The sequence below is a fragment of the Columba livia genome, chromosome 9, assembly GCF_036013475.1.
Source record: "Columba livia isolate bColLiv1 breed racing homer chromosome 9, bColLiv1.pat.W.v2, whole genome shotgun sequence".
Classification (NCBI taxonomy): domain Eukaryota; kingdom Metazoa; phylum Chordata; class Aves; order Columbiformes; family Columbidae; genus Columba; species Columba livia.
In genome coordinates this window covers 20,954,805-20,978,796 of record NC_088610.1, presented here as the reverse complement: position 1 = coordinate 20,978,796, position 23,992 = coordinate 20,954,805, and the positions used below count along the sequence as shown (strand labels likewise).

The 23,992-nt window shown below is 55.9% G+C and overlaps 1 protein-coding gene across 2 annotated transcripts; it reads left to right on the top strand.

The window, feature by feature from the left end:
* Nucleotides 1–13,074: 13,074 nt before the first annotated feature.
* AMOTL2 (angiomotin like 2) lies at nucleotides 13,075–22,345 on the top strand. Of its 2 annotated transcripts, none has more exons than XM_065074228.1 (10): nucleotides 13,075–13,223; nucleotides 13,981–14,802; nucleotides 16,199–16,391; nucleotides 16,810–16,954; nucleotides 17,085–17,177; nucleotides 18,035–18,330; nucleotides 19,791–20,083; nucleotides 20,316–20,527; nucleotides 20,673–20,819; nucleotides 21,089–22,345. In XM_065074228.1, exons 2-10 carry the CDS (start codon nucleotides 14,069–14,071, stop codon nucleotides 21,145–21,147), a joined length of 2,172 nt encoding a protein of 723 aa, XP_064930300.1. In that variant the 5' UTR covers nucleotides 13,075–13,223; nucleotides 13,981–14,068; the 3' UTR covers nucleotides 21,148–22,345. The 2 variants fall into 2 exon arrangements, with proteins under 2 accessions (XP_064930300.1, XP_064930299.1); XM_065074227.1 differs by having other exon boundaries at nucleotides 20,670–20,819.
* Nucleotides 22,346–23,992: the final 1,647 nt, after the last annotated feature.

The window sequence follows — 23,992 nt, the reverse complement described above, 5'->3', positions numbered from 1 at the left end:
GGAGCTGCCTGGATGGCCAATTCGGCTCCTTAACACCGCGTTTCCCCGTCGTTTATCAGCAGCGGAAGCTGCAGCGGCATCCTGGGGACATTTTTTCCCCCGTGAGGAGTGAAAATTATTAACCCAAAAGAAGCTACGGAGTTGAATTAAAGCACTCGGGGCAGCCCTTGTCGCGGGAGGTTGAAACGAAGAAATAAACTTAATAGCAAAGTCAACTACATTGTTAAGTGTTAGTCTTTATTTTATCAGCGCTGGGGATCACCTTCCGTAAGACTGGATGCTCTTGCGTTGCTTATATTCACACAATTATTACATATTCATTACAATTTTAGACGTGCAACACATCCATACTAAGAAATAATTTATTATGTTAATCATAATTTAGTTTCTTACTTACAACACGTCTATTAATTATTAGTTAAATATAAACTGAGCACTCTAGACAATGTGTCACTTAACCTTCTGTCTCCCTTTTGTGCAGAAGGATCTAAAACTTGAAATATATCCCCTCGTTTTGCAGGTGGTCAGAAAGCATTTATGTCAATTGGTTAATGATGGGTACGTCTTTTGTAACTTAATCACAGCGCACATTAATTTAGCAGCTTCTCTTCCAGGTCCCGCTAGATTTTTCGCGTCAGCGGGGAGTTTTAAGTGATGGTGGTGTCTGGTTTAATTAAAATAGGAACCTAATTACCGCTTCAGGGCTTTGGCCGGGGAAGATGCCTGGATACAGGAGTGGGATGATGCTGCAGGGCCATGGAAACAGCCCGGCAGAGGGCACGGCAGCCCCGGAGATGCTGCTTCAATCCTCTCCCCATCCTGCGTTTTTAAGCTAAATCCTGCATGTCGGAGCTGTGGGGCTTTTGTTTAAATTCCAGCTTAAGGCAAGACGTGATTTTCTGTCCCCTAAACACACGACAATATCCTACAAATTAAGAGAGAAGGGAGGATGGGAGCCTTCTCCAGCAGAAATGTCCCCAAGATGCGGTTTCCTCCACCCACCGCAGAAGTCTTAGCGTGCAGAAAAAATGCAAGAAAACCTGTATAGAATTGTGTTTACTATTTTAAACAAGCTCCGTTGCGCCTCCTGGTAATGCCGCTTCCTTATCCTCACCAGAATAATGATTTTAATGGTATTAAATGATTTTAAAACATCTATATGGACGACTGCGTGTTCTGGAAAGGTACCTGACCATGGCAGCACCCCATGTTCTGTGCAGCCTGAGGGTTTTGTCACAGATGTGAGGAGAATTAATGTAGAATTACACAACCTGATTCACTTTTACGTGGTGTTTGCTGTGAAGCCTACTGCGATCTCCAAAACAGCAATAACCACATACACAAAGAATTTAGAATTTCATTAAATTTGTGCCATCAGACTGAGAAATCTTCTTGGAGTTGTATCTCTTGTTGCAACTTACATTAAATGGTTGGTTTATTGGTTATTTTTTCCCCCTCCTCTTACATATATGACAAAAATTGCCGTTTTTTTGCTAAAGGAAAACATAAGCATAGCCCAATACATGACAGGCTGTATGTCGTAACTCCTGGCATGTCTTTACAGTGCAGTTTTACACTGGTTATATTTCCCAATCCCTGTAATTTATGCAGCTGGTGGTTAACTTCATGACTTCATTCCTGACTATGCCTTTGAGCTTCTTTGCTCAGTGCATTGATGCGCAATGACTCAAAATTATGACATTTGGTGCATGTAAATCCAGAATCCTGTTATTGCCATTTAAATACACATGGGTTACCTGTGTCCCATCCCCGATCTGGCAGCGAATACAGATAATTTCAGAATGTGGGCTCATTAATCATGCATTACCCAAAGTCTCCACCTTTACAGCAGGTTCAACGTGAGCACAACGTTGTTCATGTACCTGGATGCTAAAGCGGCGCGTTTCAAAATTGTGGGATAAAAAGGTAATTCCACTGAGTTATTAATTTTGGGGCTAGAGGAATGATTGGTAATTTTAGGCGTATACCTAATTTTATGTATATAAAGCATAATGTACTTAATCTTTCGTTAAAGGATGTTGTTCAGGATGGTGTCCGTCTGACACAGCACTACACCAACAGGCTGTTTGCCAAAAAGATGTTTCCCCCCTCTCACATCAAGAGGGGCTGCATTACCTCCAAAAGCTGCCGCTGCCCATTTATTCACTTTCTGCCCTCAAACAGGGGCTTGGCCTGCAGGTCTGGAACTCGGTGTTGCCAAACCAGCCCTGCCGGTCGCCCCAACACGCGTTCGCCAGCGCTTTCACATCGCTCGCTCGCTAATCGCCGCGGTTCTTCGCCTTGGGTATCATCCCACTAAATATGATTCAGTTTTGTCAACATAGCTGCCTTATGACTCGCCTGCGTTTAGCCAGGCAGCCCATTTCGTACCGTCGCTCTCTAGCGAGTGCGGTCGGAAAAAATAGTTGGGATTTCACCCAGGATAGCTCTGAGGCTGGAACTTGCTCGCTCTTTTTCCCACTGCCCCAATTCCGCAAGGTCACGCGTTTATAACACGGTGCCTGTAGTTAAGGTGCATTTATAATTCTGGTTGCTTTTTTCCCTCCCTATAATTTACATAGCTGAAGGTGAAGTTCATGGCTTCGCTGCGCATTGTCCCTTTCTGTTTCCTGCTGGGGACGGGAGCAGCTCTCAACACAGCCCGGTTAATCCCGTGTTTACAGTGTAAACAGTGTATTTCACCCAAACGCCCGTGTGTCCAGCGCGCCAGGCTGGATAACCTCATGCACATGCAAGATGACTTTCCTTTGAGGACTTCACAGCTCATCCCTGTGTCCCACCCAAAAACAGTCACTTTGGGAGGCTCCGTCTTGTGCCCAACTCCGGGCAGGAAAACTGCAGAGTGTGAACTCGGCTCCTACCTGAGCTGAGAAGGGCAGATCTGAGTTCATGCCCAGCGACACCTCCCAGACATTCCTCCTTCCCCATGGTGTGTCATGGGGTCATTTGTCACTCAGTCTGGAGCACAAGTGTGATGGGAGCGGCTGAGGGACCTGGGGGTTCAGCTGGAGAACAGGAGCTGAGGGGAGAGCTTCTGATCTCTGAACTGCCTGAAAGGAGCTTGGAGCCAGGGGGGGTCGGGCTCTGCTCCCCAGGAACAAGCGCCGGGAGCAGAGGAAACGGCCTCAAGTTACGCCAGGGGAGGTTGAGGTTGGATGTGGGGAACAATTTCTTCCCCAAAGGGCTGTAGGGCATTGGAACAGGCTGCCCAGGGCAGTGCTGGAGTCACCATCCCTGGAGGGCTGGACAGACGGACATGAGGTTCTCAGGACATGGGGCAGTGCCAGGGCTGGGGGAACGGTTGGACTTGACCATCTTGTGGGACTTTTCCAACCAAAATGATTCTATGATTCAGTCAGAGGGGACGCTGCCATCTCCACCATTTTCTGGACTGAGAAGGACTCTGAACGGAGAGCAAGGTTCACCTCAGCTTCTCATCACCATTGCCATGGCGTGGGCTTGCACGGAGGTGGCAGTTCACCTCCCCATAGCCCTGCTGTCAACAGTGTGGGGTCTGGTCCACCTCTGAGCTCAGCTCTACACCATCCTGGGGTGACATAGCTTGTAGCAGGACAGAAATCACTGCCAGGTGCCAGGAGAGCACTGAAAGAGGAGACGGCGTGTCACGCCCGTGGCCAACCTGAAGACAGCTGGTGGCCTGCTAGCCACAGGACCTTTACACCCCATCTTCCCACGTCTTAAGGATGGTTGGCTAATGCAGCCAAAGGGAAGGGATGGGAGGGCAAAGTAAAGTGAGGCTGGGGGCACTTGAACCACCCCGGCCAGGGGGAAAAAGCGGCAAAATAAGACCTTGGAAAGCCATGGTGTGAAGTCCAAGTGCTCAGCCGAGGCCGCCAGCCCGCCCAGGGTCTGTCGAGGGTGACAACAGTGATTGTCCTGGCACCGGGTCTGCTGACCGCGGCGCTCCCGGGGCTCTATCCCTGACTCCAGCACAAGTAAGTGATGATACTTGACCAATTTCCTCACAGATCCACCACTTTATCACGCTTCCTCAGATCCGTGGGCCCACAGCTCCTCGCAGAGCGCTGGTCTGAGCGGTGTGTGCAATGGCCATCTCCCTCAGGATGGCTCCGTGTGACTTTAGTTACCTTTTCCTACCAAAATGTGGCTGCGACCAGTGGGCCGAGTGCCGCTGTGATGCAGCGAGCTGAGTTGTGTCATTCTCCTCTCATCGAGGGCAAACAAAAACACCGCAGCGCAGAAAACAACGCTGGTGCTGATGACTCAGGCCACTGCGATGCCACGTTAAACTTCCTAAACACAGCCAACTTTTTATTATTATTATTTTTTAAGCGGATGCTGAACTTTGCAGATGGGAATTGCCAAGCTGGAAATCTTGGAGGACTTGCACAAGCCTCATAAGCGGAAGATGGTGGCAGCAGGATCCTGGGAAGGGCTGTGGCCAAGTTTGGAGGATGCTGCTGGGAAAGCTGGCATGGAAACGGGGTTAAACTCATCTGCTCGCCCAAAGTGCTGACACGTATAATCAAAATGCGGAGCTGTTGAAGCCGATCCTATTTCCTAGGATAAAACCAGTTTCTGAAGGAAGCGTCCCAACCGCTTGAAAGTTCTCCTGGACTTCTTCTGTGCTGGCTGGTGATGGACAGAGGCAGGAGAGCGAGGAGGACCACAAGGAAGCTGCTCTCAGTGATTATATGATGTGCCGAGATGCAAACTCTCAATAATTTGAGTCATGTTCCCACATCTGGATCCCGTGGAGCATCCTCAGGAGCTCTGTGCCAGCTTGGGGGGCAGGAGGGAAGTTGGGGACAGCTTTTGGGACTGCAATTTGGGATAAACACTCAGGGCCATCTGCATCTTCTTAGTGCATGGCAGGTGGCTTGTTGAGTGTGTAAACGAGGATTTTATTCTGGGATAATTACTGTGTGGGGTCCTCAGCACAGGACACACATGGACCTGCTGCAGAGGGGCCAGAGGAGCCACAGGAATGACCCGAGACTGGAACAGCTCTGCTGGGGGACAGGCTGAGAGAGCTGGGGTGCTCAGCTGAGAAGAGAAACTCCAGGGAGACCTTATTGCGGCCTTTCCAGGCTTAAAAGCAGACTTGTAAAATGCCATGGAGGGACTTTTTACCAGGGTCTGTAGTGACAGGACAAGGGGCGATGGTTTTAAACTAAAACAGTGTAGATTTAGATTAGATATAAGGAAGGAATTGTTGTCCCTGAGGGTGGTGAGAGCCTGGCCCAGGTTGACCAGAGAGGTGGTGGATGAACCATCCCTGGAGACATCCCAGGCCAGGCTGGACGGGGCTCTGAGCAACCTGAGCTGGTGAAGATGTCCCTGCTCATGGCAGGGGTGGGACTAGAAGATCTTTAAATGTCTCTTCTGACCCAAACCACCCTGTGCTTCAGCCATCTCAAGCACATGCTTCCCTTTAACTCTCGCTTTCAGCAGATGACTTATTTCCTCATCGGTCCCCTCCACCGCTCTTCCAGAAACCATCTGCAAGTGGGAACTGGAGCCTCCTGCCAGGATAAGCAGCTGGGCTTGGAGCAGAAGTGGACAAGCCGTATGTAACCAGGCGAGGTCAAATTCCACTTTCTGTGGTTTGGGCTGCTTTGCAGAAAGATGTAAAAGGAGCCTCTATGCAGCAACTAATCCTTTGAGAGGGGAGAATAGTTCCAGGTTAGGAAAATCTCTGTGCCTTCTCGCTATCTGGTCCTGCAGAGCTCCCTATTCTGCACCTGGAGATTCAGAGCCTAACGGAGAGTCCAGATTATCCCACGACACGCAGTCAGGACTAACAGCATGAACGTGGATTTCTTGCACGGATAACCTGACAAACAGAAGCACGTTCTGGGAAATAACAGCCAGAAAGCAAAGTCCCTCAAAAAATTGTTTCCCGTTGAAAAAGGGAAGTTCAACAGAGCCTCAGAGGAAGGGGGAGCACATCATTTGGGCTGATTTTTGTTGTCATTTTTTTTAAAGAAACCCATGTGTTACTCCTGCCTTATTTGAGGCCCCTTGAAAACCTATAGATGCAAAATATCGCCCAAGCAGCGTTTCTCCCTGCTCTGACGGGCTCGGATTCAGCGTTGCGTTGATTCAGAGCAAGCCCTGCCTGACTTGCTAAGGCTGAGCCTTTCCAAAGGAAAACTCGCTTTGAACTCCGCCAGAAGGCTCTGGCGACCATATGGAGGAGGGAGAGGGGTGGGGGCCAGCGCTGACCTTTATTGTACGCAGGGCACTGCCACTGACCCCCTCCCTGTCCCCCCGGGGTGCCCGTTCCCATGACACTCAGGTTGTTCCACCTATGGCTCAGGGCCCTCTGCTAAATAACACAATCAAATCTTTGAGTCCGGGGAGGGGGGGGGGGGGGGAGGGCGGGGGGTTTAGTGTTTCCATGTGCCGCCAAGTCTCTTAATCTGAGCTGTTTGGGGAATTTTGATCCCGTGGATCCCTTGGTATGCCTGGAATGTTTGCTTTTCCTACTGTGTGCGTGTGTTTGAGGCACTCCTGTGAAAACAAGAGCTTCCTGCCCGCCTTGTAAATCTTTCCTTGACTGGCAGAGTCGCCTTGGGTGATTAATCAAGGGGCTGACACCCTCGGGGAGCTCAATGGGAGCAATTGCGAGACCCGCGAGGGGACCCACAGAACTGGCCGGGCTCCAGGCCCAGCCGAGGGGACACATGTGGTGACACCGGTTTTCGGTAAGAGCCTGGGAGAGGAAGGAATAAACGGAAATTCCAGCGAGCTAAGGAAATGCTCTGGAGGGCCAGGACTTGGGAGGCATTTTCTATTGTATCATCAAGCGGCTAAAACTCCACTTGAAGGTCTTCGCTCAGAGGGCAACTCCACCTTCCTGGGCTGGGTAGAGTGAGATTCACCCCATGTGTGGATGAAGGTTCCTCAGGAGATGAGCCCAGCACGTTGCAAAAGGGGAGGCTGCTGAGAAGACCCAGACCACCTTGTTTGGGGCACTTCATCTCCACTTTCTTCTTGGAGGCTTCCAAGTGTCACAGGGACGCCAAGTCAGCTCTGAAGAACAAAAGAACAAAAATACCTCCAGCATCCTAGCCAAAGAGGTTCTAATTTGCCCCAGATCGTGCAGCTATTGCTGGTCTGACACCTGAACGTGTGTGCTGGCACCATCCTTGCCCAGAGCCAGTGGTGGGATTCCTGAAATGATGCTGTGTTGTGCAGGGTCCACATGATCTTTCCAGATCCAGCCTGGGCTGTTCTGTGATCCCGAACTCCTCCATTTCCTTCCCTCCCTCCTTTACCCCATGTGCAGTTTCTGCTGGCCCTGCAGAGCATGGCAAATCCCCAGGGAAGATATTAATCGTATTTTTCTCCCCTAGCCACCATTCATTTTTCCAGATTTTGTAGGAAATGTGTGTTTTTGAGAACTCTGTGTCTCTACGGGTTCTGCGCCTCGCCACAGTGCCTATCCCCTGACATTCTTTTCTATTGAGAAGCACCTTTCCTGACACCTGAGCAGCCCCTGAAGAGATGGAGGTGACATCAGAGCTTTGAGGAGTGTGGCCTTTTTGTTGTTTTACTGATAAGACTTAATTATCTCCATGGCATTTAAATCAGGAAGAGGAAGATCCTTCTTTCCATTCACCCACCCATCCATCCACCCATCCATCCATTCATCCATCCATCCATCCATCCATCCATCCATCCATCCATCCATCCATCTACCCATCCATCCATCTACCCATCCATCCATCCATCTACCCATCCATCCATCTATCTACCCATCCACCCATCCATCCATCCATCCATTCATCCATCCATTCATCCATCCATCAATCCATCCATCCATCCATCCATTCGTCTATCTATCCATCCATCCATCCATCCATTCATCTATCCATCCATCTATCCATCCATTCATCCATCCATTCATCCATCCATCCATCCATCCATCCATCCATCCATCCATCCATCCATCCATCCATCCATCCATCATTCCCACTGTATATTCCATATACAAAACACAGTTTGTCTTTATGACTTTTCAGGCGGTTAAAAGCCTTCTGCTGGCTAAAACCACCAACCTGGCTGCCCAAGAAGAAGGTCTGTTGGAAGGGGAGTGTGCTGAGGGCTTGGGGAACGCTTGGTCACTCTCCTGTTTGCTTTCATTATTCCATATTTGCATGGATAATTTAAAAGCAGGTTGTTCAGTGGCTGCTGTCTCCCTTATTCCCGGTGCCAGGCAGAAGAAAAACCCCTGTCCGACACTCTCCTTCCCTCTTCTCATTTCCCTTCCCCTGTCCGCGCATTGGAGACAGCTGTTTGACAGCCTGTTTCATAAAGCGTCATCATTAGGCACAAGAGTGAACAGACAAGGAAGCCACATTGACCTGGAGATGCTCCGGAGCAGAGACAAGTGGGATGCCACCCGTGGCAAGTTTTTGATGACACTGTCACCCCGCGCTCACACCCAGTGCTGGGGCAGGGGACTGTGCTTCCCCCTCTCCCATGGGGGGCAGGAAATCACACCCGGCGCTTCACATTTCTCAAGAAAGAGTGAAAATTCCTCAAACGTGAGAAGGTGGCCAAGCGACAGCCGAGGGCTTTGCTATGGAAATGCTGAGCGGTGTCCCCCGGGGCCGGTGGCTCCCGGCACCTCGCCAGGTGGCCACGCTCCACCTTTGTTGTCCTGGCATCTCCTCGGCGGATGCCGGCGACTGAAACCGAAGCCTGGCTGGTCAGGAACAACGAGCCCCTTTTCAGGAAACGGGGAAATAAAGGGAGGCAAGAAAAAGGACAATTTAACATCCAGGAATGGAAATGACTCAAGGGGTTTAAAATGCAAAGAGGAGGAGGGGCCCGGCCCCTTTCTGGTGGCTTTGTCACAATTTTGCACATTGTCCCTCATGTTTCCTACCTTGTCCCTTATGTCACAGCTCAACCTGTGCTCCCGGTTCAGCAGTGACAGTTTATGAGGCCTTGGTACTTATTTTTAAAATGTTCTTTAAACTTCAATGATTGCTGCTACCCTTATCTACTGTCATGGTGAATGAAGCTACAGCTAAATGGAAAGTTAAATGTACTCACGAGGTGTTAATGTCTACATCTTATTATTTGCAGTCTGTCAGAAAGCAAAAGTAACTACAAGTAGCGCTGTACCAGAAACTGGATTCTTGACCAACAATGTTGCTTCAGCATGCAATGAACTGGTTCATTCTGAAGTGGTCACAGTTGTTGATGACAAGAGGCTTCGTATTTGAATACAGCATGACTTTTGGTCCATGTGAAAACACGTTTGAGTGTTAAATATTTTCTGACACTTTGGAGTTACTGTTGCTCATCCCATTCTCTTTAGGTCAACATATGGTTCATGGCACACTCAGGAGCACATCCCTGACTATCACTCACAAATCCCTTTCCAGATGTGCTTTTCCTCTCCCCAGATTCCTGAGAAGGACCTTTGTGAATGTACCCATGGCATAACCTTCCCGGGTGTCTGAGCGATGGAAAACGTGGCAGCAGAACCCCTGCTGGGTGTGGGGATGTCCCCTGGGTCACCCAGGCTTTGGGACACTACAGCTGCACAGCAGGAGGTCCTGCCCTGCCCCAGGAGAAGAGGCGAGCACCCAGGGTGAGGAGTGGGGGGAGCTGGAGCACCCCAAACTTGTGCGACCCTCACCTGGGACCAGACCCAGCATCCCCCAAAACAAGAGGGCATCTCAGTGCTCCGGGTCACATCTGAGGCACGGGGACAACCTTCCCTTTCCCAGAGCCATGGGGCAGGTGGGAGCAGCACTGGAGCCCCATCTCAAGTGACAGGTGCCCATGGGGACATCCCCACCAGCCTCTTTTTGACAGGGCTGTCCCTGGTCCCCTCTTTGCTCCAGCTGATCCCCCACAGAGACTGTGTGGGTTCCCCAGGCAGGGAGGGACTTCCCTCTCCTGCACTGAGGAAGAGCCGCATCAGTCACCAGCTCATGAAGCAGCAAGAAAAGGAGTGAGGGGACCAGGTGAAAGCCAAGAGAACCTCATCCCTACCCCCGCCTTCCCCCGGAATGTTGAGGAGTGTTACCTGAGTTGTGGCCATGGGAAAAGCCACGGGAACAGGGCTTGCACCCTGGTACTTTTGGGGGACAGCTGTACACTGTACATCTTGCACAGATCCTGGCACCAGGAAATGGCACGGAAATGTACTTGTGTGGTTCTGTAACTCCAGCTCTCCTTCCCGTCTGGGTGTGCCTTGAATTGGAGGCTTGGGAGAGAAGCAGGTACCTGGAGGGAGCTTTATAGGGTAGATCACTGCAAAATGGTTTGGGGAGCTCAGCACAGAATCACAGAATCATTTTGGTTGGGAAAGCCCCTCAAGATCACCAAGTCCAACTGTTCCCCCAGCCCTGGCACTGCCCCATGTCCTGAGAACCTCATGTCCGTCTGTCCAACCCTTCAGGGATGGTGACTCCAGCACTGCCCTGGGCAGCCTGTTCCAATGCCCCACAGCCCTTTGGGGAAGAAATTGTTCCCCACATCCAACCTCAGCCTCCCCTGGCGCAACTTGAGGCCGTTTCCTCTGCTCCTGGCGCTTGTTCCTGGGGAGCAGAGCCCGACCCCCCCTGGCTCCAAGCTCCTTTCAGGCAGTTCAGAGGTCAGAAGGTCTCCCCTCAGCTCCTGTTCTCCAGCTGAACCCCCCAGCTCCCTCAGCCGCTCCCATCACACTTGTGCATCCCACACAGTGGGGTTCAGCAGCTGGGGGACACTCTCACCACCATAACCATCACGCCAAGAGATGCGCAGAGTCCACCCTAAATCTGCTGCAAGTCGCCATCACAGGCATCTTCAAGTGCCCAGTTATCCAGGCTCGGCTGGCTGAGACGTTTTGGGGGCTGCAAAGAGAGCAGAGGTGATCTCATCCCGCGAGTATTTTCTTGGCTCATTCGTCTCGCTCCAACGCCTCGCCGATAAGGCTCGGCGCTGAGGTCAGTGGGAGGGTTTTGCATTGCGGAGCCGTGTGTCACCCGGGGAGCCTGGGACACTGGCACCTGCGCTCGCCTGCCGCTCCAGCCACAGCCACGAGTCCCTGTCCCACGGCACGGCCGCGGCCGGGCTTCCCATCCCACTCCCGGGCAGGAGAGTCCATGTGGGGAGCCCCCCACACTGCCCCTACCAGCTGCTATTCCACCTTCTCCAGGGGAAAACGAAAAGGTCGAAGGTTTTCTTACCTCCAGCATTAGAAAGAAAAAGAGGAAACTCTTCAGATCACTTTACAAAGGGGTGTTATCAGCTCAGGAGGGGTTTCCTGCTGCCAAAAATAGAGCAGTGGTAAGATAAGAAGGGAAGTGGGATGATGCAGGCATAGATAAGGCTGGCGGATGAGCCAGGAGAGACAGCCTGGCTGCCGGGGGAGGTGGACCGGCTCCTTTATGGGGTCACCTTTGGGCAGAGCCACAGCCAGGTCCCCCCAGAGCTGCTGCAGAGCTTGGTATCTCGGAGCAGCATGTCCATCCATCCATCCATCCATCCATCCATCTATCTATCCACTGCTGGGCCTGGGCTGGTGTTCCCAGGCTCAGCCTGTGCTCAGGGTCACAGGGACAAGAGCTGTCCTCTCCTCTCCCCCTCCTCTCCCTCTCCTCTCCCTCTCCCTCTCCTCTCCACTCCACAAAGGGCTTTTGGGGCCTATCCCACACTCACAAGGCCGATTCCTACCTCCAAAACTCCAGCCAGGTGAATTTGACTTGTAAATCTGGACCGAAAAACTTGTTTCTTGAGCCCTGCTACTGTTGAGCTCCTGGGCACTAAGTCCAGGCTCAAGACCTGCGTGGGTAGGGATGCTGTTAGGCTTTGTTAAGCCCTGATGCAGATTGACCACGCCAGAGCTGTGTCCTTCATCTCAGGGTCTGTAATGCAAGTCTCCTCTTCCTCCAAGCACCGACTCCTCGCCGTGCACCTTCTCCCCCCTGCCTTTGAGCCTGTTTACCTGCTGCACATCAGGGATTTATCTTTTATCCCCATTTTTTCAAAGGAAACACAGAGGGAGAGAGCTGTGCCTGCAGCCCCCTGCTTGCTATCGCATCCCGGGGCTTTTGGGGTGGCCCGAGGGTGACACTGGGATAGGACAGGCTGGATTTCACACCTGCAGAAACAAGGAGACGGGGCTGGAGACCACCGTGTGCCGTCCCCCCTCCAGACCTAGATGCCGAGTTCCCTCTCCTCGTAAGAATGGGAGCTTAATGTCCCGTAGCTAATGAGCAATTTTCCCCTGCACCTGCCTCTCCGCCGCCTCCCCTCCGGCCATCTGCCACCTCGGGGCCCCGCAGGCTTTGGGCTCCGCACCGGCAGCCTTGGGCGCTCGGGGCTGAGTTGGAGCTTGTGTTTTGCTGCTTTGGGGTTGGGGGTTCTCCTTGTCCCCCCAAAGATGAACTGGTGTTGAAAGGGGAAAAGGAATTTGGTCCCCGTGGCTCCACCTGTCCCTTCATGTCCTGCAGTGCGGTGGGGTTGTGTGGCCGTGCTGCAAACAGCATCGGGCCAAAGAGGGAAACTGAGGCAGAGACAGAGGCAGATGTGCCGATTCCAGCTGCCAAGACCTGGCAGCGACATCCCCCAGCCGGGGGGGGACGCAAGGAGCGGGGGACGCGAGGGCAGAGCAGATGGGGCCGGCAGGTTTTTGTGGGTCCTGCAGACAATGGTGCGTCTCTCCGGGCTGCGATTCACCAGGGAGATTTATGCTGCCGGGACAGCTGGCGGGCAGAGCTCGGCGGCCCCCCCGGCCCCGCCAGCTGCCGGCTCCCCGGCCCGTCCGCCTTGCCCCCCCCCACTCCTGCGGATACCCGCGGGACATGCGTGGCCCTTCGCACACTCCCAGGCCCAGGGTGGCCAAGCGCCCCGAGCACCCCTGCACACTCGTGGATGCGAGCGACACCCGTGGGCGCGGGTAAGGCGAGTTTTGGGGTGACTTTGGAGAGGGGGGGAGTGTGGGTTGGGGACGCGCATCCCGCTCTCCCCGCGGGGGTCTGGAGCCGCCAGGCGCTGCTGCCCCACTTCCCCCGTGTCCGTGTCCGTGCTCCCCCTGCCGGTGGCGGCCCCGGGCGGGCCGGGGCGGAGCGGAGCGGAACGGGCGGGTCCGGCCCCCGCATTCCGGGCATAGCAGTGCCCGGGCCCGGCCCCCGCTGCCGGCGGGACGCCCAGAGCCGCCGCCGCGCTCCCCGGGCAGCAGCGCCGCCGCCCCGCTCCGCCATGTCCCGGTAAGTGCCGTCCGGCGGGACCCCCCCCCGGCACCGGGACCCCCACCCCGGCACCGGGAACCCTCAGGCCGTGGGAACTCCCCGGTACCGGGACCGGCACCCCCAGCACCAGGACCCCCTCCCGGAACCGGGACCCTCTGCGGCACCGAGAACCCCCCCACAACGGGACCCTTCCCTGGCACTGACACCTCCACCGGGAAGCGGGACCCCTCCTGACACCGGGATTCCCCTGGCACCGAGACCCTCCCCACCAGCACCGGGACCCCCTCCTGGCACCGGGACCCTATGTGACACCGGGACCCCCGCGGTGCCGGACCGCCCCACCTGGCTTTGGGACTCCCTCCGATACCCGGAACCCTCCCGGTACCGCGAGGTCGGTGCGAGGCCGCCTCGGTTCGCCCTGGTTGTGGAGCGGGGGGTGGCTCTCCCAGTGACTCCATGGCCAATCCCTCAGGGCCACCTTGTCCCCGGTCCCCCAAGGCAGCGTCGCTCACTGGGGGCTGTCCCGGGGAGCCATTGCCGACTTCCAGAAGCAACCTCAGCTCTGGCCTTGGGTGCGATGAGAGCGCCAGTGCTCAGCCACTGCAACAGGAGGTCGCGTCTGCCCTCCTGCTGCCGCCACGGGCTCCCAAGCAGCTGGCACGTCCTGGCCAGCGTGCCGAGCAGGATTCCTGGAAAACAAACCCTTGTTGATCAGGGTCTGTGCCGCGTCCTTGCCTGGCCTGCTTCCCAATTTTCCCCTCGTTTCCCCACACAGGTGTCTCAGCGTGGCCAGTTGCTGCTAAAGTTCCCCGGGGACGCCCTTCTCGGGTGGAAACGTGGCTTTGCCGACAGCGCGGGCGGAGATGAGAACGGCAGAGGACTCGAACGGGACGGTCCTGCACCGCCTGATCCAGGAGCAGCTGCGCTATGGGAACCTCACGGAGAACCGCACGCTGCTGGCCATCCAGCAGCAGGCCCTGCGCGGTGGTGGCGGTGCCGGCAGCCCCCGCTCCTCCCTGGAGAGCCTCAGCGCCGAGGAGAGCCAAATGGTGCAGCAATCCACGCGGCAGGAGCCGCAGGGCCAGGAGCATCACTCTGACCACGTCTACTTGGAGAACAATGTCTATCGGCTCTGCCAGCCCCAGCACAAGGGCGAGGAGCTCCCCACCTATGAGGAGGCCAAGGCGCATTCCCAGTACTACGCCTCGCAGCGGGGCGGGCAGCAGCCCGGGGGGGCCAGCCTGGGAATTCGGGGTGACAACGTGGGGCGCGGGGCCGAGAGCGGCGCCCGCCGCCCTGACGAGGGGCTGAAGGAGCTGAAGCACGGGCACGTGCGGTCGCTGAGCGAGCGGCTCATGCGGATGTCGCTGGAGAGGAACGGGGCCAAGGCGCAGAGCCCCATCAGTGCCTCCCACAGCTACCCCCAGCTATCCCGCCACCACCAGCTCGCTGCCCTCCGAGGGCAGCACCCCGAGGGGCCGGAGGTGCGGGGACCCCCCCCGGAGTATCCCTACATCATCCCATCACAGGACGCTTACCTGGCTGAACCCCGACCCTGCTCCCGGGAAGGTTCTGGATTCCAGCATCCCGAAATCAGGTAACCCCCGGCCTCCAGGCCACGCTTTTGGGGTGCCCCCCTGGTCCCTCCCAGTTGCGGTGCCCCGGGAGCAGCCAGGATGGATGCTCAGAAGCTGCGGGATGTGGAGAGGGTTGGGAGGCCCTGGGGCAGCCATTGCTGAACCCCTTGTCCTTGTGGATCCTTGCTGGATCCAGCTCAGCCCCTGGGGCTCTGCAGGGACCGCTCTGGTCTTCCCTTCCCTCCAGTTTCCCCAGTGCAGTGGGGTTTTTCTAACTGGAGATAAAAATCCTGCTGCCTTTGCAGACCCTTCCCCCCTCCCCATGCGCTGGGAGGAATTTGGGGTTAATTTAAGAGCTGGAACCAGCTCAGGAAAAGGCTAAATGTGGACCAGGCATGAGGCTGGGTGGAAGGAAAATGCGCTGCTTGCTCTGGGGAAACCCACCCCAGTTTGCTCCCGGTACTGTGGGATTGCCGCCCAGCCGAGCCCAGGTGGGTGATGGAGGAGATGGGCAGCATGGGGCAGCTCACCCTGTCCCTTTGGCAGCTTGACACCTCTGACAAAGCCCCAGCATGTCACCGAGAGGGCCACGGAAAGGTCTGGGGAGCCCAGAGGACCAGGCATTGCTCAGCATTTGGGGAGAGCTGGAAGCAACTTCTTCCAGTGCGGAAAATGACGGGAAGAAGGGAATTAGAGGCTGGATGGGAGGACACACGCTGCTCCCAGCCCTGCTGACTTATCCAGGCAGAGAGCGATAGCATCTCCAGCAGGAAAACCTTCCCGTTGCCGGGAACAAAGAGGGGAAGGGGAGCTGCAAGGAAGACGTGTTTATTCTTCCTCGCTCCTAGATCATCCCGCAGGAATGCAGGCCCTTGGCGGGCAGCCCGTGGGGCCGGGCCCCTCGCGGCCGCAGCGCACGGGGTGTTCCAGGCAGCCGCGGGATGTCGAGGAACTCGGGGCGGCTGCTCCTCTGAATATAGCAAGGGTGTATTAATAGTTTGGTAGTGAGGAGCTGCCTCAGGAGCCCTCTTTTTGCCCAGAAAACAAGGAAAAGGCTGCTGGTTTCCACAGTGCATCCTTTGCTGGGCTGTTGTGCAGCTGCAGCATCCCCAGCAATGGGGTGGGTCTGGGGGTTTGGAAGCCCATCCTGACACAACATCCAGGTGCTGGAGTTGTTGGTCGAAGCATTTTCAAGGTGGGGTTTATCTCATGTTTGAGGGTGCACCTTTTAGAAAGCAAACACTTCTCAGCTCTGAAAAGCTGGAGAAGCACTTCCCAGAGTCTTTTTCCTCGTTCGGGTTGACCCAAAGGCACCAACACCCGCTTGGCCCATGGCTTTGGAGTTGGGGGGGGTGCCCTGAAGATGCGGTCAGCTCTCGCAACCCCGCTGAGCATCCCTGTCCTCCCTCCCCACAGGGTGCTGCATGCCCCCGTCCCCACCGCTTTCCTGGGCGGCGTGGACGCGCTGGTGGGCGCCCCGGTGACACCGGGCGGCCGGCTGGCGCGGGTGGACGCGGTGCTGCGCGAGAACGAGCGGCTGCAGCGCGAGAGCGAGCGGCTGCGGCGGGAGCTGCAGAGCTGCGCCGAGAAGGCGAGCCGCATCCAGAAGGTGAGCGGGCACCGCGACAACCCGTCCCCCCGCCGCGACCAGCTGCTCTGATAATTCACCCCCTTTAGTGTTTTAATCCATTCTCTGACGGGTTGCTCCCCTCCGAGCAGCTGCATTTCGGCAGCCGGGATTTGGGAGAAGGAGCCCGTTCTCCAGTGTCCCACTCACCCCCGGCTGCCACAGAAAGCCCTTTGTGCGGCCACGTTCGAGGGGCGGCTGTTCCTGTCAGCAGAGCCAAAACCCACAGAGGGGCTCTTCTGCAAGAAAAAAAGAGTTTTCACCCAAAAATGTGTGCTGGGGGTTGACCCAGGGGGTCCCGTGGGTGCGCTGGGTTGGGCGATGGGTGAGCTTTGGTCAGCGTCTCCCTTTCCTCATTCCATGAATATCTAACCCTGGGCTGTCCCTTCCTCCACCCCAGCTGGAGAGCGAGATCCAGCGCATCTCAGAGGATTATGAAAACCTCGTCAAGGCCTCGTCCAAGCGGGAAGCCTTGGAGAAAGCCATGAGGAACAAGAGAGACGGTGAGATGAGGCGGCTCCAGGACTTCAACCGCGACCTGAAAGGTGAGGGACCCTCCATGTCCCCATCCCTGTGGGCGCTCTCCATCCCTGGGTGTTTCCGCGGGAAGCCAGGCTTCGCCGGCCAAAATCCTGTATTTAAACTTTAATTTGGGTTTAATTGCCTTCGAACCAGAGCGGTTGGAATCGGCAAACAAGCAGCTGGCCAGCAGGACCCAGGAAAGCCAGGAGAGCAACCAGGGCAGCGTGGCCAAGCTCCTGGCGCAGAGTAAGTCCTGGGGGGGGGGACGCTCGTCCATGTCACACACCATGGGCACAACGTGGCTCGGGGAGGCGGGTGGCAGCTCTCGCCCTTCCCTGGGGAGGATGGAGCCACTCTTGGCGCTGGACTCGGGCCATTAATCCCGGCCGGTCGGCCGGCCGGCGGCGTGACCCGCATTCCCCGAATTCCTGCCGCCGAGCTCGGCTCTTCCAGCGCCCCGGCCGCCCTCCCTCCCGCGCCTCGCAGCTGCAGTTATTTTAGCAGAGAGACACCGTGTTGGTGTTACATGGCAGGGATTGCATCCTTTCCCCTAAGGTGGCGGGGTTCACGCTGGGCAGGTTTACACTTCACAAGGGAAAATTTTGGGCTGGAATGCAGCACGTAGCTGGAACGCGGCCTCAAGTTGCACCAGGGGAGGCTTAGATTGGATATTAGGAAAAAGTTCTTTATGGAAAGGGCTGTCGGGCATTGGGACAGGCTGCCCAGGGCAGTGGTGGAGACACCATGCCTGGGGGTGTTTAAAAGGCGTTTAGATGAGGTTCTTAGGGACATGGTTTAGTGCTAGAGTTGGGTTATTGTTGGACTTGATCCCAAGGGTCTCTCCCAGCTGAAATGATTCTATGAAATGTTGATGATGTCCCTCCTCATTGCAGGGGGGTTGGGCGAGATGATCTTTGAAGGTCCCTTCCAACCCAAACTATTTGAGTCTATGAAACAGAAGCTTTTGGATGCCTGGCCTACCTACGCCTCATGTGCTGGGGCGGGACAGCATGACCGGGTTTCGGGGAGCAAAACGAACCTGTGGGACTTTATGGTGGGGTGAAACCTCGTTGGCTGAGACTCAAGGGGGTCTCTTTTCCCAGGCTACGAGCACCAGCAGGAGAAGGAGAAGCTGGAGCGGGAGGTGTCGGTGCTGCGCAGCGCCCACGAGGAGCAGCGGCGGCGCGCAGAGCTGCTGGAGCAGGCGCTGGGCAGCGCCCAGGCGCGCGCGGCCAAGGCCGAGGCCGAGCTGCAGAAGAAACGAGCCTACGTAGAGAAGGTGGAGCGGCTGCAGGCGGCCCTGGGCCAGCTCCAGGCCGCCTGCGAGAAGCGGGAGCAGCTGGAGCTGCGGCTGCGCACGCGTCTGGAGCAGGAGCTGAAGATGCTGCGGGCTCAGCAGGTGGGTGCTGGGGGGGACACAGCGGGGGCTGCGTTCCCCCAGCGCATCCTCCGTCCGCCTCCTCGTCGCCAGGGGAGGGTCAGATTGGATATTAGGCACGATTTCTTCCTGGTGCCCTGGTTTTGTTAAGAACGAGACCAGGCGCATTAGACGGCAGTTTAATGTCCTCAGTCTCTGCAGCTGCTCTACCAAAAGCCCATCGATACCCTTTTCACAGAATCCCAGAATGTCAGGGGTTGGAAGGGCCCTGGAAAGCTCATCCAGTGCAATCCCCCCATGGAGCAGGAACACCCAGATGAGGTTACACAGGAAGGTGTCCAAGCGGGTTGGAATGTCTGCAGAGAAGGAGACTCCACAACCTCCCTGGGCAGCCTGGGCCAGGCTCTGACACCCTCACCAGAAACAAGTTTCTTCTCAAATTTAAGTGGAACCTCCTGTGTTCCAGTTTGAACCCATTACCCCTTGTGACCCCTTTTGGGTCCTTAAAATACCCTCTCCTTAGGTAGCCTATGCCAAGGAGCATCTGGACCAGTCAGAACAAGGTGCCTTTCCCACTCATTTCCAGTTAGGCTCACTTCAGCCTCTGATACAGTAAATTCCTTGGATCCCCCAGTCACTCCTTCAATACTGATGGATACTGACCCTTTATGATTTGATGGCATCGTTGTACACTCTGCACCAGTGAAAGATTTAACTGGTGGCCCATACGGGGATTGAACCTGCGAACCTAACCTGCAGTTAGGCTCACTTCAGCCTCTAATATGGTCAATTCCTTGGATCCCCCAGTCACCCCTTCAATACTGACGGGGGTTGTGAGGCACTGGAACAGGCCATAATTAAGGACGTGCTGCAGAAGGAGCCGCTCTGCACCGCAGGGGTTGGACTCCCGCTTCTTCCATCACTTGAGTTGTTTTTGGGGTGTCACCATCCTGCTCAAGCGGGCAGGAGTCAGGGTTGTGGTACCCAGGGGCATGTGGGAGCTCCCCGCCGGTGCTGATGCTGAGGATGAGCCAATTCACACCCTGGGTGCCGCCGTGCACAGTGTCCGAGGCAAATATTTTACCTAAAATCAAGCCAATCTTTAATTTTAGTGCCAGCACAGCTGGGGAGAGCTGCCAGAACACCTTTAGTGTGTCCTGGGTGCACAGGAGCCATCAAAAATAAAAGAAGTGATAGGATGAGAGGAAACGGCCTCAAGTTGCGCCAGGGGAGGTTGAGGTTGGATGTGGGGAACAATTTCTTCCCCAAAGGGCTGTGGGGCATTGGAACAGGCTGCCCAGGGCAGTGCTGGAGTCGCCATCCCTGGAGGGTTGGACAGACAGACATGAGGTTCTCAGGACATGGGGCAATGCCAGGGCTGGAGGAATGGTTGGACTTGATGATCTTGAGGGGCTTTTCCAACCAAAATGATTCTGTGATTCTATGATTCTGATTCTCCCGTGTTGTTTTTGCTGCTGCAGAGGCAGGCGGGCGCTGTGGGCGGGGGGACGCCGGAGCTGAGCCCCCACACGCTGTCGGAGCAGCTGCGGGAGAAGGAGGAGAAGATCCTGGCGCTGGAGGCGGACATGACCAAGTGGGAGCAGAAGTACCTGGAGGAGTGCACCATGCGGCAGTTCGCCATGGACGCAGCGGCCACGGCGGCTGCCCAGCGCGACACCACCCTCATCAGCCATTCCCCCCGGCACTCCCCCAACAGCAGCTTCAATGAGGACCTGCTCCTGGCCAGCCACAAGCACCAGGAGATGGAGAACAGGTAGGTCCACCTCGCCGATAAGCTTGTGCTGTGCTCTGGCTGGGCAGTGCCCGTGTCCTCCTCCTCAACCTCCAGCTCCTCTCCCACCTTCTGCCTCTTCTCCTCTCCACCCCGTCTCCTGCCTCTTCTCTTCCACCCCGTCTCCTGCCTCTTCTCTTCCACCCCGTCTCCTGCCTCTTCGACCCCGTCTCCTGCCTCTTCTCCTTGCCCACCTCCTGCCTCTTCTCCCCAGGTTAAAAGCCCTTCACGCCCAAATCCTGGAGAAGGATGCCGTCATCAAGGTCCTGCAGCAGCGCTCACGGAGGGACCCCAGCAAAGCCCTCCAGGGCTCCCTGCGACCCGCCAAGTCCGTCCCCTCCGTCTTCGCCGCCTCCGCAGCCCCGAGCTGGCCAGGGGCTGGCCAGAGTGACCGGCTGGCCGAGAGCAGCACCCAGGGCAGCACAGGTAAACTGAGGCACATGCCTGCAACTCTGTGGCAATTTCCCCTGTGGTTTTGGAAATAGAGAGCTTGGGGAGGGCGGATTTCTCCAGTGAGCTATAGGGACGGGCTGGGGGAACCAGCAACCCATAACAGTGACTTCTCCAGCAGGCAAAGCCACCGCTGAAGGGGCAGCAGCGCCCGGTGCCCTCATGCACGGCGGCAGGGACGGCAGCAGGGACGGCAGCACACAGACAGACGGCACGGCCGAGAGCAGCGGCCAGGGCGAGGGCACCGAGCGCCCACCCGCTTTGCTGGGTGAGTCCCGTGGCAGCACTGGGGATGCTCCTGGCTTTGCATGAGCATCACTGATACTGTTTTTGAAGGCATTTTATAGGCCCTGGTTGAGTCTGGTGGGTTTAAATCCCTGCAATTGCTTGTTGCTTCCTTATTTTGAAGAGTGTTTTTCATGAACACCTTGCGGAGAGGCTGGATGGGTGGTACACTTGCTGCCGGCCCTCCGGTGGGGTGGGCGCTGTGCCGATGTTCTTCACCTCTCCTTCAGCTCTCACTTCCTTTCTCTGCAGAGAGCTCGGCCACTTCCAGAGCCCCAGACCTGTCCGACATGGTGGAGATCCTGATTTAAAGCCACCCAAGAGGGCTGCATGCCAGCCCCCCGCCCTCCTTGCCTGCACCTGCCCAGATGGAGGAGCCTGCGGGAAGGACCGAGCCTGGAGCTCAGCGCTGTCCTGTGCACGGGACGGCCACTGTCCCCACTCAGCACCCAGATGGGTCCCCAGCTGCGCGGGGCGTGCTGGACCCTGGGGACCCCACGGCGGTGACGGGGCCTCACCGCGCTTTGTAAATACACCCGGGTTTTCTACGACGAGAGCAAATGTATTTATCGTTTCTGCCTCTTCTCCTTCCCAAGGCAGGAGCTTCGGCTCCGTCCGCGTCCCGGCTCCATCCCCATCCCACCCCTGCGCCGTGGCCACCTGCACCCCTGGGTGCTGGGTCTCCGACTGGAAAAATCCCGCTCTGTTCGCCCAAACTGTACCAAACCGATGTCTTTGCGTGAGGGCAGAGCCGGGAGGGATCTTCATGGGTCCCATCATCACCTGGGTCCATGTGCCCTAAACCTCCATCACCTGCATCTGTCACCTGTGCCCATCACCTGCATCCCACCTCTGGGTTGCGATCATGAGTGGGTGATGGGGCGAAGCAGAAGATAAAATGGTGATGGCGGGAATGAAAAGTGGAAGGGAAAGCGGAGGTGAGACATTGGCAGTGACCCCAGGGCGGCTGATGGAGGCGGTGGGACGTGCCACCCCTCTGGTGGCTTCACGTCCCTGGCTATTGGCAGCTGGTTTCTGCCATGGCCAGCGCCTGCGTCTTGCTCCTCCGTGCTCGGACGCTTCCTGTCCTTGCCCTTTGTGTGTGTGTATATATATATATATTTCTTTCTTTCTTCTTGTGTGCATTTGCTGGACAACTGCATTTTTTATATTTCTCTCTCCCAGACACGTAAAAAATGCGCTCGGTTCTCGTGCATTGTTTACAAAGTGGAAAACAAACAAACAAACAATTATGAAAGAGGAAAACAAAACAAAACCATGACTTAATATATTTTATATTAATATTGGTATTTCTTTTTAAGTATTTTTTTTTTTGTGCTGTGAACTATTTTTTTCCTGCCAAAGACAATGAGTTCTTGTTTGTGCGTTTTAAGTTATCTGAAGTATTTAAACGTAAACCTGGCTGTTTCGTTATGCCGCTCTATACCGAGATTGCTGTAGCATTCCACTTGGTATAACAATATTTTAATAAAAAAACCCAAATATTGACCCACGGCTGCTCTTTTTCCCCATGAGATGGGGATGCCTGGGGGGTGAACCCCTGCCTGGAACCCCCTTCCCAGCTCCAGTGGCAGCAATTTGGGGGGCAGCTCAGTGGGAGAGGGGAAATAAACGCTTCAGAGCATCTCTTCCTTCCCCCAAATCTCATTTCCCCACCTCAATGGGGGAAAAGGATGGAATAGTTGGGAAATGCCGATGTAGCTCCCACCCTGCACGTTGTATTTCCATAACTCTATCCTGGTGGGATCTTCTTCCTCCTCTTCCTCATGTGACATGTTCCTGCCACCTGAATCCCCACCACAGGGACTCCTTGGTGGCCACGTCTTCACGCACAGCTGGCCCTGTTCCCCACGTTGTCCCCCGGCTTTGTCACCCACCCCAAGCCCTTCGTGCCCTTCAGCTCCGGGGTCTTCTGAAAAAGCAAAGTTCTGGTGTCAGAGCCACCTTAGCCCTTCCGCAACCACATCGTGCTGCTCTGCGGCCCTTCCCCTCTCAGCCTGCAGTTTGCTGCTGCCACTTGATGTTTATTTTAATAGCCGTTGCATTAATGCGTCCCCGGGGACTCTGCGCTGGCTGCTGGGCCGCCGGCAGCCTGGCCGGAGCCATCACCAGCTGGGCTGGGGCTTTCCCTTTTGTGCATCTATTGGCAACTCCGTTTCATTTATTTATTTCTAAATCCCGCCATCCTCGGGGGGCAGGAGATCTTGTGTGAGTCTCTGAGATGGGTTTTAGTTGGGATTATGTGGAATAGGGGGATGAGAAGCAGTTTCGCCGCCGAGTTGCACCTCGCTAGGAGGGTCACCGGTCTTGGTGGGTGCTGAACATCACCCTCTCCACCCAGGAAGCTGGAAGGAGCGTGGCTGAAAATGTGGGGCTTCCCGTGGCTGTGGGACTTGTCTCTGTCCCTGCAAGAGCAGGTTAGAGATGGAGCGACACAGGAAGCTCAGAGCTGGGCTCCTCCTTCCACCCTTGTGCAAGCAGGGAAACAAGCTCCCCCATGGGACCCTCCTGCGCTCCCCAAAATGGGGCTGGTGTTGGGGGAAGCGGGTGGGAAGCTCATGGGGAGGTGGGAACACATCTGCGGGTCCCTCTGTCCGTACCTGCCCGTTTTCCCCGGCTCCCCAGCAGCATTCCTGGCATTCCGCAGCGCTCACGCCCCGGCTTTATTTACCCAGGTCCGAATGCGGAGCGGCCAGGACGGCAGGTCTGTTTGCAGGCAGCTTTCCGGGTTCAGGGATTCAGGGAACAGATTCCTGTCCAGAGCTTTGCCCACTGCTTCATGATGCTCCGTCCTGCCCATCGCCCCAGGGACCCCAGTTCCCACGGACTCCCTGGTCTCTGGGAGCCAGAAAATCTTAAAATCATGGAATTACAGGATCATTTTGGTTGGAAAAGACCTTCAAGATCATCGAGTACAACTGTTAATCCAACGCTACCATGTCTACAAATGGGGGAATGCAGCCCTGCATGAGCGAGGTGGCAGAGAAGAGCTGCAAAAAGGGAAAGGAAAATCCCAAAAAACACCTGTAAAGGGGAGCTGGGCTGTGGGGAGAGGATGCCCAAGCCTGGCAGGCTGTGGCAGGAGGTCACGGCTCCTTCTGCTTCACCCCCGAGGATGCGGCAACAGCCCCCGTG